The sequence below is a fragment of the Macaca nemestrina genome, chromosome 17, assembly GCF_043159975.1.
Source record: "Macaca nemestrina isolate mMacNem1 chromosome 17, mMacNem.hap1, whole genome shotgun sequence".
NCBI lineage: Eukaryota > Metazoa > Chordata > Mammalia > Primates > Cercopithecidae > Macaca > Macaca nemestrina.
In genome coordinates this window covers 826,059-841,644 of record NC_092141.1, presented here as the reverse complement: position 1 = coordinate 841,644, position 15,586 = coordinate 826,059, and the positions used below count along the sequence as shown (strand labels likewise).

At 47.8% G+C, this 15,586-nt stretch overlaps 1 protein-coding gene across 9 annotated transcripts in view; it reads left to right on the top strand.

Annotated features, from left to right (window-relative positions):
* LOC105474265 (VPS53 subunit of GARP complex) overlaps positions 1-15,586 on the top strand; it is a 182,850-nt gene that overhangs the window by 151,619 nt on the left and 15,645 nt on the right. For 7 of the 9 annotated variants that reach the window (XM_071082064.1, XM_071082067.1, XM_071082066.1 and 4 more), the window contains 2 exons: positions 6,433-6,581; positions 11,423-11,492. In XM_071082064.1, the coding sequence (XP_070938165.1) occupies positions 6,433-6,581; positions 11,423-11,492 (219 nt within the window). Of the gene's footprint in view, positions 1-6,432; positions 6,582-11,422; positions 12,552-15,586 lie in introns of those variants that run through there. The other 2 variants (XM_071082065.1, XM_071082070.1) reach the window with 2 other exon arrangements.

The window sequence follows — 15,586 nt, the reverse complement described above, 5'->3', positions numbered from 1 at the left end:
CTCTCTTCCCTTCCCATTATGCCCAAAGCCATATAGCTTATAACAGTGAGACTAGAAGTAAAACTAGTTCTCCTGATTCTGGAAAAAGTAGTTATTTGGAGTGTTTTGGTGGAAATAAAAAGGATTCTATCTTTTAGATTTAAATCCTACAAATCCTTAGAAATGAGTACGTCTGGTTATGCCCCCGTACATAGGATAGAGAGCCGTGGGCTTCGAGCAGGGGCTGCTGGTCCCACGGTCCCTCCTCTTTCCAGGCCGTTTCCTAGGGCTGCTCACATCACTCAGTTAAGTAATCCAAGTCTCTGTTCAGAAGCAAACACACTTAGTGTTTTGCCCATTAATGGTAGTTTTAGGAAAAAACAGAAACTGAATAAATTAAATTTTCTTACAGTCTGGCACATAATTTATATTAGGTTTCAGGATTGTGAACATGTATCCATTTAGGAGGCTGCATTACGATCCCCCAAAGACATTTTGAAACAGAAGAGTTCTCAAGTCTGTTCTAATTTTCCTCAGTCATTACAATGCACATCTGTTTCAGAAGACCCAGGGAGAGCCAGGCTAAGAAACCCTCAAGTTCACTGCTACGTAGAATCAAGACAAGTCTGTTCTCATTTCCATTTTCCTCAGTCATTACAATGCACATCTGTTTCAGAAGATCGTAGAAAGCCACGGCTAAGAAACCCTCAAGTTCTACCTAGAATCAAGATACAACTTTCTTTTTCATAAAAAAGATTTTTCCCATTATGATAAAACTAAATCACTTCCATTTTAGAAAAATGCAGTTTTTTTGTTTTTTTGTTTGTTTGTTTGACAGTCTTGCTCTGTCCCCCAGGCTGGAGTGCAGTGGCGTGATTTGTGCTCATGGCAACCTCTCCCTCCTGGGTTCAAGCAATTCTCCTGCCTCAGCCTCCCGAGTAGCTGGGATTACAGGCACCTGCCACCACACGCGGCTAATTTTTGTATTTCTGGTAGAGACGGGGTTTCATGGTGTTGGCCAGGCTGGTCTCGAATTCCTGGCCTCAAATGATCTGCCCGCCTTGGCCTCTCAAACTGTTGGGATTACAGGCATGTTGCCGTCACGCCCGGCCAGATTTTTTTGAAAAAAAGAATAAAATTTAAATACCCATAATTTCAATTAATTGGAACATTTCTGATTTAATTGATAATTATCAGTTATCTAAATTTAGTGATTTTTAGTGAGATTGCAAGTATTTATTCTTATTTTAAGAGTAGCTAAAATTTACTGTGGAATTAATACGTGTTGTGAGACACAGTGTTAAGAGCATTCCATGCATTATCTTTCAATAATAGATTATAGATGTTACCATCATCCCAGTTTTATAGATGAGAAAACTGAGGCTCAGAGAAATTAGGTGACTTGTCCGGGTCACCCCTTTAGAAGGTTGCATAGTGTCAGAACTCAGACTGCTGACTCAATTTCAGCATGTTGAGTACCATCTTAATGACCTTTCCTGCTAACTTAGCAGTTGTGCTTCCGTAGGCAGGTCACTCGCTGTCCTCAAGCCTGTCTCATCCTCATTTATTATTACTCACAAAGAGGAGTAATAATACCTCTTCACTACGTCATTCATTCATCAGGCAGCAAGTTCATGTGGAAATGTCAGGCACAGCGCCTGGTACATAGTAGATGCTTGATAAACGTTCCTTCAGTGCCCGGTGGGTAGTAGGTGCTTGATTAACGTTCCTTCAGTGCCCGGTGTGTGGTAGGTGCTTGATAAACATTCCTTCAGCACCCGGTGGGTAGTTGGTGCTTGATAAACGTTCCTTCAGTGCCCGGTGCGTGGTAGGTGCTTGATTAACGTTCCTTCAGTGCCGGGTGCATAGTAGGTGCTTGATTAACGTTCCTTCAGCGCCCGGTGCGTAGTAGGTGCTTGATAAACATTGCTTCAGTGCCCGGTGGGTAGTAGGTGCTTGATTAACGTTCCTTCAGTGCCCAGTGTGTGGTAGGTGCTTGATAAACGTTCCTTAAACACCCAGTGCATAGTAGGTGCTTGATTAACGTTCCTTCAGTGCTGAGTGCATAGTAGGTGCTTGATAAACATTCCTTCAATGCCGGGTGCATAGTAGGTGCTTGATTAACGTTCCTTCAGCACCCAGTGCATAGTAGGTGCTTGATAAACGTTCCTTCAGCGCCGGGTGTGTAGTAGGTGTTTTATTAACATTCCTTCAGCGCCGGGTGCATAGTAGGTGCTTGATAAACGTTCCTTAAGCACCCAGTGCGTAGTAGGTGCTTGATAAACGTACCTTCAGCGCTGGGTGCGTAGTAGGTGCTTGATAAACGTTCCCTCAGCGCCCGGTGCGTAGTAGGTGCTTGATAAACGTTCCTTCAGTGCCCGATGCGTGGTAGGTGCTTGATAAAGGTTCCTTCAGTGCCTGGTGTGTGGTAGGTGCTTGATAAAGGTTCCTTCACCTCCTTGGTCCCCACCCAATGCTCGGTGCCGTGCTGCGCTTGCCAAAGGTACCTATGAATATATCTGAGCGGGAGTGAAAGGAGCCCCACCAGGCGTCAGAGTGAGAGTGAGCGTGTAGGTGCGTGCCTGAGTAAAGTCCACTGCTTGAGGCCAGCATCCCGGCAGCCTCAGTTATAATATGAGACTTCAGTTGCCTGAAATGCTCCCAGAGCCCAGCTGGCTGAGTCTATGCTCTGTGTCTCTCTAATCCGGTGAAGAAGTAGGAATTTAAGTATTCAGATTTTCAAGAAACCTCTTTCCAAGCTTCGTATGGCAATAGGAAAAAACGAGATCCACTGAACCTAGTTGTGGAGCGCTGTTCTCTGATCCAAGTTCCTGCTACAGTAGGCTCTCTCTAGCAAGAGTGCTGGCCCCCCAGCCCCGCCGTGGAGTGTCACACAGAGCACACACTTCCTGCCCAGGCAGCGGAAGCCGGGCTCTGGGGACACTCCGGGCCCCGCAGTCTCTTCCTGTGGTGGTTAGACTGGGTCCCGGAGGTGCTCATCATTTTTATGTCTTCAAACTGTCTGTTTAGATAGTACCAGTTGAACGCCATCTGTTTTCAACTCTACCCAAGCCCCCTAAACAAAAAGCACAACAAGAAACAATTTTAAGTGTAGAGGGGTAACTTACAAATGTCCAGTGAAAAGTTTACCTGGAAAAGTTGAGGTCTTATTTCTACTGATGGCTTTTCATGATGTTTGTTCTTCCAACGCAAGGCACTGTTTGTTTCCTTTTTTGAAAGAGTTCTTTGGGCTGGGCGTGGTAGTTCACGCCTGTAATCCCAACTTTGGGAGGCTGAGGCAGGAGGATTGCTTGAACCAGGGAGTTCAAGACCATCTGGGCAACACAGTGAGACCCCCGTCTCTACAAAAAGTAAAAAAAAAAAAAAAAAAAAAAGTTTTTTTGTAATTAGCTGGGCACGGTAGTGTACACCTGTGGTCCCAGCTACTTGGGAGGCAGAGCTGGGAGGATTGCTGGAGCCCAGGAAGTCAAGGCTGCCATGAACTATGATTGTACCACTGCACTCCAGCCTGGGCAACAGAGACTGTCTCAAAATAAAAAAATAAAGAAAGAAAGAGTCCTTTGCTTGATCACTATGTTTCATTAGCTTCTCCTTGAGAAACAGGCCTTACCTTGAACAAAGGCCTAGTTAAGTGCTTTTATTCTTTTTTGCAGGCAAAGGTGGTGGGGTAGGGGGTGGGAGTGGGTCTCGGGGGAAGTTGTCTAGCAAGCACCTTGGTGTGGAGTTTGGGCTTTAGATGGACCTGGTTGTCCCAGCTTTGAAATTTTGTGCAAGATACCAAATCTCTTTGAGCCTTTTTAATTTCCTCATCTACAAGGTTGTTGCGAGAACGAAGTGAGATCATGTATGAATAGTAAATGAGATGATGTATGTTTAGGGCCGGGCAAAGTGACCTGCGAAGTTCGGTCTCAATGTAGCTGTCTGAGGCAGTTCAGGTTGTGACCCAAACCTTCAGTCATCCATGGTGGATGACGGCAAGCATCAGCCGGATGACGGCGAGCATCAGCCGTCTGAGGCTGGAGTGCAGCGGTAGAATCGCAGCTCCCTGCAGCCTCAACCTTCTGGGCTCCAGTGACCCTCCTGCCTCAGCCTCCCTGGTAGCTGAGACTGTAGGCATGTGCCACATATTTTAAAAATAAGGTCACTTTTTATTGTTTTCTAGTACTTTAAATCCCTTTCTTAGTTCACTGAGCTGACTTAAGTTTAAAATCATGAATCCATTTGGCCTTTGCTAATACTCATTTTAACTTGACCGGTGGAGTCGTGACTGACCAGGGTATTAAAGCAAATCAGCTCTTTCCACATGTTTCCAAATGTGGACACGCACCGACCTGGCCAGTGACTATCGAGGAGTTAGGTGATGAGCGTGTGGAATAACCCGTGGAAGTTGAAGAAATCCCGGCCCCTGCTCCGTCTTGCTTGAGTCACTTTGTAACTGGTGACAGAGCACGTCACCACCTCCTTTCATGGAGGACTGTCATGTTTCGATCATTGCTGATAAACTGTTTTGAGATTTTGAAATACACAAAGCTGCCAACTTGGAAAGTAATAGTCATTTCTGTGGAAGAGCGTTGCGTCAATGGGCTTTGGGGCGTCAAACCCTCCCAGGTCGCTGTGTCTCCCCGGAGCATTCTGCTCCGAGTCCTGCTGCAGAGCCCAGGAAACGCTGACAGCACCTGAATTTTGGCCTCACCCTGTGAGCTCATTTAAAATCACCTAGGATGCTCGTTGTTTGGATGGGTCAAATCTTCAGAATCAAATGGAAAAAGAAGCCTCTTGCGTAAGATAAAAGATAATGAGGAAAACATTTCACGTAACCAAAACATTAGAGTATTAAGTCAGTTCATATTAGACCTTTCCACTGTTTCTTCATTGTTGGTTTCTGTTTTTTCCCAGTAATAAATTAGAGTTCTTTTTCCCATGTGGAGCCTGGTTATGAAGCCTTGCATAAGACTCTTCATGTCTCTGGGCCTTGGTTTTCTTATCTGTGAAATGAGGATGGAGGTCCCTTCCTGCTTTCTTGTGGTTCTGTATGTACACATCGCTGAAGCTTTTAGAATACAAATATCCACTGATTTGAAAAAGCATTAGGTGTCATTTGAGCTTCCCACGGCTGAGGACTCATCCACGTGCGATGTGATTCTTTTAAACAAGCTCTCTCAGTATTGAATTTTTCCTTTCCCCAGGAGCTCTATAAAAATAGTGTTTTCTTGCCAGAGACACTGGGGCCTCAGAACTACTGACCTCCTTCTACGAACATATTATATGGTTTGTGTTTGGCTTAGGATCTCTTTAACAGCCTGTCCAGCTCCACTGTGAGAGGCTGACTCAGCAGAACCCCCCAGACCATTCCCACTCTTCGGGGTTAACGTGCCCTTCCCTGCCAGCCTGGGGCAGACTGGGAGCTGGTGCTGCGCCCGTCCCCTGCACACCGCCTCGGGGATGGCACACTGCAGCACTGCCTCCTTCTGTTCCCAGGTCTCAGTGCTGCCAAGTGCCACGTAGTCCAGGCATCCAGCCAGTTTGCTGTAGGTGTTTTCCAGAGCCTGTCATTAGGGCTCAGGTTGAAGCAGGTCTGTCACTTTTGTTCACAGCCTGTTCAGGGACCACCTTGGTGCTCTCAGCAATGTTCTCCCCCCTTCGCCTGACTCCCGCCCTGTCCCCCATGTCTCCGTCTTACCCTCTGGTCCACCCGAGTGTTTGCCAGAGATTCTCTTTCCCTTCCCCTTGTTGAAATCCTGACATGATCCCAAAGGTTTTAGGAGTGTAAGATTCTACACGCATACCTCTTCAAGTGTTTTATTATGGAAATTTTGGAATATATTCAAAAGTAGAGGAAACAATATGGTCAGCCTCATGTACCTGCCACTCAGTTTCACGATCTTATCTCATCTGCACCTCTTCCCAGTAACTTCGTCCCCACACGTCACATCATTTCTAGTTTTCTGTGTTAAAGAATCCCAAACTGCTCCCAGTTGACTGGAGAGAAAGGGGTCTGTGAATTCCCCTCCAGGTTTCGTGTCATTTAGCCCAGCCACCGCTCTCATCTCCCAGCTGCCGGTCAGCTTGGGAGGGGGTGTTCCTCCCTGTCCTGCTGCGGTCCCCTGCTGTGGGGCACTCGGCAGGAGAACAGGATCCTTTACGTGTGGGTAGCTTAGCTGGGAAGGGAAGGCTGTTTCAGGCATGACGGGGACAAGGCAGGAAAAGAAAAGGGCCTGGGTCAACCTCACTGTCGGGTCCACTGGACACACTTGTTTTTGTCCTGAGTGTCATTCCCTACGAACAACTAAGAAATTCCCCAGGACAAAAGCACCTGATTCCTGGGATACCAAAGCTGTGACCTGATTTCCACTCCAGCCCCTCCCTTCCCCAGCAACAGGCGACACTGTTCTCCTGCGAGGGATTCAGCACCTCGTCCTTTCTCCCTTGCAGATGCAGTGGCAGAACGTGGAGCACGTTGGGGACCAGAGCCCCTACGTCACCTCTGTCATCCTGCACATCAAGCAAAACGTCCCCATCATCCGTGACAACCTGGCCTCCACACGCAAGTACTTCACTCAGTTCTGCATTAAATTTGCAAAGTGAGTCCTGGGCACTCTCATCTCTGGGCTCTTTTTTTTTTTTTTTTTTTAATAGACTTTATGTTTTAGAACAGTTTTAGGTTCACAGCCAAATGGAGCAGAAGGTTCAGAGCTTTCCCGTGTACGTGACCCCCACACATGCACGGTCTTCCCATCACCGACACCCCACACAAAGCGGCACATTCCTTACAGTAGATGAACCTGCTTCGGCATGGCGTTGTCACCCGGACTCTGTGACGTCGCGCTGGACCTTCCCTGGGTCTGCACAAATGGACAGTGACGTGTGGCCGCCATTTCAGTGTCACACTCAACTAGGTTGTTTTTAATACCATACTTCCCACCAGCACCCTCACAGTTTGGGTGTCCGCACCATCCAGCTGGGGTTCGTTCTGGTGCCTGCAGTACTAGTTTTAATACCATACTTCCCACCAGCATCCTCACAGTTTGGGTGTCCCCACTATCCAGCTGGGGTTTGTTCTGGTGCCAGCAGTACTAATTTTTTTTTTTTTTTTTTTTTTTGAGACAGAGTCTCGCTCTGTCGCCCAGGCTGGAGTGCAGTGGCCGGATCTCGGCTCACTGCAAGCTCCGCCTCCCAGGTTCACGCCATTCTCCTGCCTCAGCCTCCCGAGTAGCTGGGACTACAGGCGCCGCCACCGCACCCGGCTAGTTTTCTGTATTTTTAGTAGAGACGGGGTTTCATCGTGTTAGCCAGGATGGTCTCCATCTCCTGACCTCGTGATCCACCCGCCTCGGCCTCCCAAAGTGCTGGGATTACAGGCTTGAGCCACCGCGCCCGGTCTGCAGTACTAATTTTAATACCATACTTCCCACCAGCACCCTCACAGTTTGGGTGTCCGCACCATCCAGCTGGGGTTCGTTCTGGTGCCTGCAGTACTAATTCTAATTTGTACACAGAAGAAGCTTACTAGTAAAACTAAATCTACTACTTAAAGTCATAGGCAACAGTAACAGCAGTACAGTCCCCAGCCACATCAAGGCAAACAAAAATGAATGGGGCCTACGTTGTTTTGAACTGTGCAGGCATATGCACCCCTTGCCCAGGATTAGATGATTAAAATCCTTTTTCAGGGATTCCCTGCATGCATTCTGTTTCTCTGAGTGGCTTATAAATGCCTCTTAAGGGTAGGAGCCATCAGTTCTGTTTCTTTTGAGCCTTTTTCCCCCTCCCTCCCCCTGGTAATTTTTACCATGGCTGCTAGAATTTATCTATTAATACTTGGACGCACTCTTGTTCCGAGGAAGGCACTAGAAATTGGGATGCCCAAGTCAGGGAGCTCCATGGCCAAGGCAGGTGAGTGCACCCTGAGCCGGCGTCTTCCTGCTGTGTCCTCGGGTGTGGCCATTTCTGCCCTGAGTTTTGAAGCGAGGAAATAGTTTGGTCCTTTGCCGATCACCGTCTGGCTTAGCACCCTTTCCCGTGCTACCAGGCGGGGTTGAGGGTCAGTGTCTCCTCTGACCAGTTATCAAGCAAGCATTTTGGCAGACTTCTCAGGGACGGGCTTCAGGAGGGTCAGCCCAGGCCAAGCTACTGTATCTGGGTTGTTCCCATCCAGGCCCCAGCTAGCGATTCAGGACTCCGAGTTTCTGTCTTCCCCAGATCTCCCCTGGTTTCCCTGTGCCTCACAAATGAACCCCTCAGGACTGACAATTACAGAGCGGCTTGTGGTGTCAGCTTTACTTTCTAGTTTGTCAAGAAAGTATAGAGTGGACACTCCAGGGAGGCATTACTGTTTGCAGATGGCAGACGGACCAGGAGGTGGAATTCCCTCACTCCCTGGGTGCCCATTAGCGTGTAAGAAGCGCTGCTGATAAATCACATTGTGACACTCCCCATAACTGCTGGAGGAAGCAGCGTCTCTGTAAAAATTTACTGTGACTGAAAATCTCCAGGGTGGCTGCTCTGGGGTCTGATTGAGTTTCCGTTAAGTGAAGGAGGAGTCCGTTGACTTAGCCAGTCCCAGTGTCTCCCATCTCAGTCATATCATTGAGTTTATATGTTAAGTGAAGGAGGAGTCTGTTGACTTAGCCAGTCCCAGTGTCTCCCATCTCAGTCATATCATTGAGTTTATACGTTAAGTGAAGGAGGAGTCGGTTGACTTAGCCAGTCCCGGCGTCTCCCATCTCAGTCATATCATTGAGCTGATACGTTAAGTGAAGGAGGAGTCGGTTGACTTAGCCAGTCCCAGCATCTCCCATCTCAGTCATATCATTGAGTTTATACGTTAAGTGAAGGAGGAGTCGGTTGACTTAGCCAGTCCCAGCGTCTCCCATCTCAGTCATATCATTGAGTTTATACGTTAAGTGAAGGAGGAGCCGGTTGACTTAGCCAGTCCCAGCGTCTCCCATCTCAGTCATATCATTGAGTTTATACGTTAAGTGAAGGAGGAGCCGGTTGACTTAGCCAGTCCCAGCGTCTCCCAGCACCAGCCTCACATTCTCTCAGAGCCCTTGAGTTTCATTGCTAAGCCCAGGTTGAGTGCACTGGGAATTGGATGCCCATCCTCACATCTGGAATCGTTCAGCCTGGGATCTAGGAAGTGGTTTTCTGTTTTCATCCGTGGTGCCTTCTCATCCTGGTAAAATCCCACTTAACAGAGGTGGGCTTGTGAGGAGACCCTTCCCTGGCCAAGGGCAGCAGCCACCACCGCCCTGATGGCCCAGAGAAGCCCTTGGCAGTTACCCAGCACACTGCTTGGTCTTCTTCCCACAGGACGCGTGTCAGGTCCTCGTATTCCCCCCACCCCACCTGTAGAGCGGTACAGACAGCCGGTTCAGGGGCACAGCCAAAGCTTTTTTTTTCTTTTCGATACAGGGTCTCACTCTGTTACCCAGGCTGTAGTGCAGTGGTGCGATCACAGCTCACTGCAGCCCCCATCTCCTGGGCTTAGGTGATTCTCCCACATCAGCCTCCTGAATAGCTGGGATTACAGGTGCTTGCCACCCTGCCTAGCTAATTTTTCTATTTTTTGTAGAGATGAGATTCTGCCATGTTGCCCAGGCTGGTCTCAAACTCCTGGGCTCAAGCAGTCCGCCTGCCTCAGCCTCTCAGAGTGCTGGGATTATAGGCATGAGCTGCTGTACCCAGCCCAGAGCATGTTCTAATGTGAAGCAATTTAGGTTACAAACCATTGTGTGCACAGTTGCCATTGGTCATGAGTTCAGTCTCACGTTACTTGTCTGGCTCTGGTTTCCAGCACTGAGGAATTCCTTCCAAATAGCCCCTTGTTTATTCTCCTTCCTGATCACAAGTCACCTCCAGATCCGATCTCCGGACTCCAGTTTCCTCTCCCTTAGCTTGCTTTCTACGCCACCCATGCAAAACCATAGATGTTTCCTTTTACCTCTGTTTGCTGTCTAAGCAATAGCAGCTGTTCCTACTGAGACATCAGAATCCATAGCCTGGTGGAAACTGCAGTTGAACCACAAGCAGCTTCCCTCATCCACGGAGCTGATCCTCCTCCATTCATCGAGGAGATGATGAGACAAATCTCACAATAGTGGTTGGGAGGGTAAAATGAGAAATCACATAGTAACTTCCCGGTAAAGTGCTGATACCAAACTGACATTCAGAGCGTGGTAGGCGGCCGGGCGTGGCGGCTCACGCCTGTTGTCCCAGCGCTTTGCGGGGCCGAGGCAAGTGGATCACTTGAGGCCAGGAGTTCGAGACCAGCCTGGCCAACATGGTGAAACCCCTTCTCTACTAAAAATACAAAAATTAGCCGGGTGTGGTGGGTGCCTGTAATCCCAGCGACTCAGGAGGCTGAGGCACGAGAACGGCTTGAACCCAGGAGGCGGAGCTTGCAGTGAGCCAAGATTGCGCCACCACACTCCAGCCTGGGTGACAGAGCGAGACTCTGTCTCCAAAAAAAAAAAAAGTATGATTTATTCAGTGTGCGTTCACTTGAGCGTCTCCTATGTCTCAGACCCAGCGTTAAATGCTTTGGCCTAATAAACATGGCCCCCATCTTCATGTGCCTTAACAGTCAGGTGAAGCAAAATGGACCCATAAGCAAATGAGCATAATGAAGTAGGTTAGATGTGAGGGTGGAGGCCTGCGGACTCCATGGAAAGTACGGCGAAGGCAATGGAAGAAAGGCTTTCTAGAGACGCCGTTGAACAGGATCTGAGAGGTGCGTGTGTACTGACCCACAAGCCCCTTCTAGGAAAGGGAGGGAGCAGTGTAGGCATTAAATAGCCCCCAGAATCCTGGGATCTGCAAGCAGCTCGGTTGGGTTGAAGCCTAGGGAAGCCAGGGCTTAGCAGGATGAGGCTGGAGACGGAGAATGAAGAATCAAGGAAGCCTGGCCAGGCTCAGTGACTCATGCCTGTCATCCCAGCACTTCTGGAGCCCAAGGGAGGAGGACTACTTGAAGCCAGGAGTTTGAGCCCAGCCTGGGCAACGTCACGAAATCCTGCCTCTACAAAAGAATTAAAAATTAGCCAGGTGCAGTGCCTGTAGTCTTTTCATCCAGTCTGATTGGGCCAGCTTCGATCGTATCCCCTCTCAGGACACACAATAGTCACCAAAGGAATGCCGTGCTCTGACCAGCTGAGAATAGTTAGAGTTCACTGGCGGTCTAAGATGGATCCGGTTTTCCCGGGCCTGCCGGGGCCTCATGTAATTATACAAACCCAAAAACCAGGGCTTCGCTCAGAAGAAAAATAAGGTAATAGGTGCTGGTGGGCGACAGTGGCGTCCACTTCGATTCTTCATTAAAAAAGGTTTTTTCATGGAGATACGTGGAACCTTAAAAAAAGTTTTTGCATTTCTTTCCTCAAGAAAGAGTAAGCCTAATTTGTCACTTCTTTTTTATCCACAGCTCCTTCATTCCCAAATTCATCACCCACCTCTTCAAGTGCAAGCCAATCAGCATGGTGGGAGCAGAACAGGTGAGATGGACTTAGTACCAGGCGTTTGCCTGGCAGCTTTTGTTGTAGATCAAGCACATGTTCTTATGGTCCAGATCTACTTGGCAGGAATAAAATTGATGATGTCCCCTGTTTGAGGACAGTATGATGACTTACCCGGAAGGTTTCTTAATTCATTCTTCCATTTATTTTTTAAAATTTTGTTTGAATGCCTACCAAGTTCTGGGTGCAGGGTATAACACAGCAAGCACCACAGAAAGGGCCCTGCTCCTAGTGCTCACACTCCAGTAAGAAGAGGTAGCTGGGCATGGCGGCTCATGCTGTAACCCCAGCACTTCAGGAGGCCTGGGCGGGCGGATCACCTGGGGTCAGGAGTTTGAGACAAACCTGGCCAACATGGTGAAACTCCATCTCTACTAAAAATACAAAAATTAGCTGGGCATGGTGGCAGGCGCCTGTAATCTCAGCTACTCGGGAGGCTGAGGCAGGAGAATCACTTGAACCTGCGAGGCGGAGGTTGCAGTGAGCCGATATCACACCACTGCACTACGGCCTGGGTGACAAAGTGAGACTCCATCTCAAAAAAAAAAAAAAAAAACTAACAAGAAACTTGGGATACCAGCCGGGCATGGTGGCTCACGCCTGTAATCCCAACACTTTGGGAGGCCGAGGTGGGCAGATCATCTGAGGTCAGGAGTTTGAGACCAGCCTGGCCAATATGGTGAACCCTGTCTCTACTAATAATGCAAAAAATTAGCCAGGCGTAGTGGTGGGTGCCTGTAATCCCAGCTACTCGGGAGGCTGAGGCAGGAGAATCGCTTCAACCCGGGAGGCGGAGGTTGCAGTGAACCGAGATCGCACCACTGCACTCCAGCCTGGGCAACAAGAGCAAAACTCCATCTCAAAAAAAAAAATTTGCCAGGTGGTGATGCATGCCTGTAATCCCAGCTATTCGGGAGGCTGAGACAGGAGAATCACTTGAAGGTGGAGGTGGAGCTTGCAGTGAGCCAAGATCGCACCACTGCACTCCAGCCTGGGCAACAGAGAGAGATTCCATCTCAAAAAAAAAAAAAAAAAGAATGAATGCCTGTGACAGGAGGCTGAGATGGGAGGATCACTTGAGGCCAGGAGTTCAAGACCAGCCCGGGCAACATAGTGCAACCCCATCTCTCAAAAAAACAAAATATTAGCTAGGCACAATGGTCCACACCTACAGTCCCAGCTGCTCAGGAGGCTGAAGTGGGAGGATTCTTTGAACCCAGGCTGAAGTGAGCTGTGATCGTGCCACTACACTGAAGCCTGGACAACAGAGTAAGACGCCATCTCCCCTGCAAAAAAAAAAAAAAAAAAGTATTTTATTAATTATAGTAAGCTCAGACCCAAGGCAGTATCTTCAGAAAAATGCCAGTTCATCCAGTGGTTACATCCATTGTTATTTTTTTAACAAACCCACAATCAACATCCTCTGTTTACTTCCGTTTTGAGGTGTGGATGAGAAAACCATCTGCTGGAACTGGAGTTTTACTTCCTCAGACCCCGGGCCAGTGCCGATGGGCGGTAGGGAGTGTGGGTCTTGACAGGCCCGGATTGGGGAGGGCGTGGGTGGGAACTACAGGGCAACGTGGCCCCTGAAGGCTTCTCACCTGAGTTGAGGTTTAGCTGGGCCTGTATTTGCCCTGATGTCTGGGTCTTGAAATGCAAGCAGCCATGTAGCTGTAGGCGTGTTGACTCAGGCAGCAGGACCATCAGAATCAAGTCAGCTCAGCCGTGTTCCCAGACTGAGACAGACGCTGCCTCCGGTCGTGGAGCGGCAGCCATCCAAACGTGAACAAAAGCTGTGGCGTTGGAAGCTAAGACTTAGCCCCACCTCAGCTGTGTCTGCCTTGCCACAAGGATGCCAGGTCCTGAGTGGAGGTTTTGCTCTAATACTTATGCTGAAACTGGGACGGGAGACATTTTTCTGCTCTCTGTTCTCTGAGTACTGTATGAAGTGAGTTACTTATCTTTGGGCCCCAGAGTCCTCGAGCGGTTGCAAGGGCATGTGGAACTGACCCACACCGATGTGGATCATGCTTCTTGCTAGTTTGTGATCTTCAGAGCATCCTGATTTGCGGGCTCATCCCTGATTTGCAGGGTCATTAGTTAGTCTTATGGCTGTGCTCACCTACGAAAGCTTTTCGCTCCCTTGAGATTAAGGATAAGACAAGAATGCCAGCCGTCACCATTTCTGTCCCGTGTTGTCGGAAGTCCTGGCTGGGACAACCAGGCACAAAATAAAGTATTTTTAAAAGAAACAAAATATATACAGATTAGAAAGGAGGAAACTAAGCTGCCATTTTTCATGGAATATGTGATGATGAGTGATAAATCTAAAAGGATCTACAGATAAACTGTTAGAATATACATTTAGCAGGCTGGGCACAGTGGCTCACACCCTTAATCCCAACGCTTTGGGAGGCCAAGGCAGGCGGATCAGGAGTTCAGGAGTTCAAGACCAGCCTGACCAACACAGTGAAACCCCGTCTCTACTAAAAATACAAAAATTAGCCGGGTGAGATGTCGCGTGCCCGTAATCCCAGCTACTTGAGAGGCTGAGGCAGGAGAATTGCTTGAACCTGGGTGGTTGCAATGAGCTGAAATTGCACCACTGCACTCCAGCCTGGGTGACAGAGACTCCATCTCAAAAAAAAAAAGAATATAAACTTAGCAAGGTTGCTGGCTGTAAGGAAAGTGTTTTAAAATACATTTCTATATACCAGCAGCAAACAATGTAAAAATGAACATTTTTTAGTGAAATACTTTTTTCTTTTTTTGTTCTGTTGCGCAGGCTGGAGTGAGTACAGTGGCACAATCATAACTCACTGCAGTCTCAACTCCTGGACTCAAACTGTCCTCCTGCCTCCACTTCTCAAGTAGCGGGGACTACAGGAAATGTGCTACCACACCTGGCTTTTTTTTTTTTGGTAGATACAGGGTCTGCCTCCCTGTGTCGCCCAGGCTGGTCTCAAACTCCACCCTCCTCAGCCTCCCAAAGTGCTGTGATTACAGGCATGAGCCACAGCTCCCAGCCTTAAATGAAACCATTTATAATAACATCAGGAAACGTTAAATACCTAGGAGTAAATCTATCAAAAATATACAAGTCTTCTACACAGAAAACTGTACAATATTGAGACACAGAATCCACAAAGACCTTTAAAATGACAGGATCATTGATAAGAAAGACTCGAAAAGAAAGAAATGTGGAGTCTGTCTGAGCCTGCTGTGGCTGAGGAGGCTGCCCAATAAAAAATAAATAACAATTTAAGAGGCGGTAAATTATTCCAAAATTAATCTGTAGATAGAATTCAATCCTAATTACTGTATCAGTTTGTCTATAGATACAGTAGAATCCCAGCAGGGGTATGTGTGTGTGTATGAATTGATATGATGATTTTAAAAGTTAGATGAAAATACAGAAGACAACAGCTAAAATAATCTTAGAACAGAATTGGAGGAGTTAAAGCTCAGGGTATCAAGACTTATTGTAATAGTATTGTAATTAGAGCAGTGTGGCACTGGCCCCAGGGACAAATAGGCCAACAGAACAGATCTGAGCTGCGGAATAGACCCACACATACGTAGACATTTGATTTATGACCAAAGTGGCATCATTCAGTTTAGGAAAGAGAGTCTTTTCAGGAAATAGTGCTGGGTAATTGGATATCCATATTGGAAAAAAATTAATCTTGACCTTTGCCACATACCATATATAAAAAATCAATCCAAAGAGGATGTGGGGAAATTAGAACATTCACACATTGCTGGTGGGAATGCAAAACGGTACGGCCATTTTGGAAAACAGTTTGGCATTTACATGGAGTTACCACAGGGCCCAGCAATTATACTCCTAGATATATACCCAAATGAATTGAAAAAGGCAGGGTATGGTGGCTCACACCTGTAATCCCAGCACTTTGGGAGGCCAAGGCAGGCAGATCAACTGAGGTCAGGAGTTCGAGACCAACCTGGCCAACATGGTGAAACCCCATCTCTACTAAAAATACAAAAATCAGCCAGACACGGTGGCATGCGCTTGTAAACCCAGCTACTCAGGAGGCTGAGGCAGGAGAATA